General features: G+C 37.8%; 1 protein-coding gene across 1 annotated transcript; it reads right to left on the reverse strand.

Moving 5' to 3' along the window:
• Nucleotides 1–268: 268 nt before the first annotated feature.
• Nucleotides 269–1,186, reverse strand: LOC142139765 (odorant receptor 131-2-like). The gene has a single exon (XM_075197635.1). The coding sequence runs from the start codon at nt 1,184–1,186 to the stop codon at nt 269–271; it is 918 nt and encodes a 305-aa protein (XP_075053736.1).
• Nucleotides 1,187–1,888: the final 702 nt, after the last annotated feature.

Here is a 1,888-nt window from a genome sequence, read left to right on the forward strand (position 1 = left end):
TTGGATAGGGGAATAATTTTTCTTTTCTAACATTCTGAAATTTGGAGTCACAGAATTTGTAAAACATCTATCTTCCTTTTTGGTTGAAGCAATTAAAGATTTAGTAAATATACTTTTAAATTTCCCCTTTGGGGTTGAATGGGGGAGGGAAATCTGATGACCACAGGCCTATTGCAAGGAGTAAGCATAATAGTTTCATCTTGTTTTACTAACTTATATCATATTTATTTCTCATCTATGTAACATATCTTCCTAATTCACTCAAATTTCACTTTACAAACAATGATCTCGCTGATGAACACACATTTGTCATATGTTTACCAAGTACTTCATCTCTAATACCATAAATTAATGGACTGATAACTCTGGGAAGACACATAAACAGGAAGAAATTAAGTATTGGCATATAGAGAAAATATGGTGTTAAATATCTGTCCGTATATGAAGAAGTGAAAGACAACATACATAACATGAGCTGAAACGCGTGGAGCAGGACAGTTTTTCCAGCCTTAGAAGCAGATGTCCCAGAACCAATCCTCCGAGCGACCAACATAACTTTCAGGTATGTGTAGGCGATTATCAGTCCAACAATGGTAAAGCTAATTATGATGGTTATTGTTCTTATAATTACTTGTATTTCATCCGCTATTAATAATGCCCAGTTGCAGAGGATATTAGCTGAAAAGACACGTTTATCTACAAAAAAGCAAAATGCAATAAAATCTGCAACCTGTGGAATGAACCCCACTGTCCACATGATTGCAATGGCGGCACTAGATCTCTGGGCAGTGCACAATTCTGCATGCCTTAATGGGTGGCAAATGGCTGTATAGCGCTCCAAAGACATGACCGCCAAATTGTAAGGAGTAATCCTAAATGCACATGTGGAGAAGCTGACAATTGTATAGCAGACTGACAACGGCATGTACAAATAGTACACAGATGAGATAAAGAGAAAAAATGATATAGCTAGATATGCTAAATCATTAACAAGCATGTGGATAAACAGTATATAGCGAGGGTTCTCTCGGACATGAGGAACTGTGAAGAAGGCTTTCAGTATAACAGCCATGAAGTACAAGAAGATGCTGAACAAGGGGAGCATCAGCATGAAAAAAGTCACCCTTTGTGAGGTCTTATTGATGTATACAGTCACGTTGATGTCGAGTTGGGTAGAGTTAACCATTAGTTTGAGTCCAAATCACCTTTTCTTCTCTATTGAAGGTAGAGAAAGGAAAACATTACTTATTAAAAGGGCACTTCTCATAAACTTGCTGCCTTCTCTTTGACAAATAAGCATATAATAAAGTTGTACTTAAGCTATCATCATCATCAATGTCATGTGCAAGCTAATTTTTAGGCATAAATCTGCAAATATGTGTTTGTGAATTAATTCCTAGAAATAGTGTGACATGGCTCTCAGAGAAGCTGTTTAGATCAATGGGTTTTGTTTATGCTAAACTTCCCAGAGGGGGCTGGGCTGGTAGATAATGGTAGCACCTTGTGCCATTTATGGCAGGTCGCAAATGTGAAAGCCTTTTAAAATCTCTCTTTCAAGACAATGAAATCTAACACATGTTTGGGAGGCCTCAGACAAGGTTGTATGTTAATGTCAGATTCAAGCTGGATAGGGTCACAGGAAAAGATCATATAATTTTCTACAATATTATACTTACCAGAGGCATGTGTGGTATGCAGATGAAGAGAAACTTATGACAAGTGGTGTGGAGGTAAAATCATGTTTGTAAGTCATACTGGTGAAAAGTTAGGACAGGGTAACAAAACCTGATTTAACAGTGTTTCTCCAGCAGAGTCATAAAACACTAATTTGCATTCTTGAGACCTGTTGGTTCTGACCTCACAGGAAGGGCAGCTGTGGGCCCTGCAG

Source organism: Mixophyes fleayi, chromosome 2 (genome assembly GCF_038048845.1).
Source record: "Mixophyes fleayi isolate aMixFle1 chromosome 2, aMixFle1.hap1, whole genome shotgun sequence".
Classification (NCBI taxonomy): domain Eukaryota; kingdom Metazoa; phylum Chordata; class Amphibia; order Anura; family Limnodynastidae; genus Mixophyes; species Mixophyes fleayi.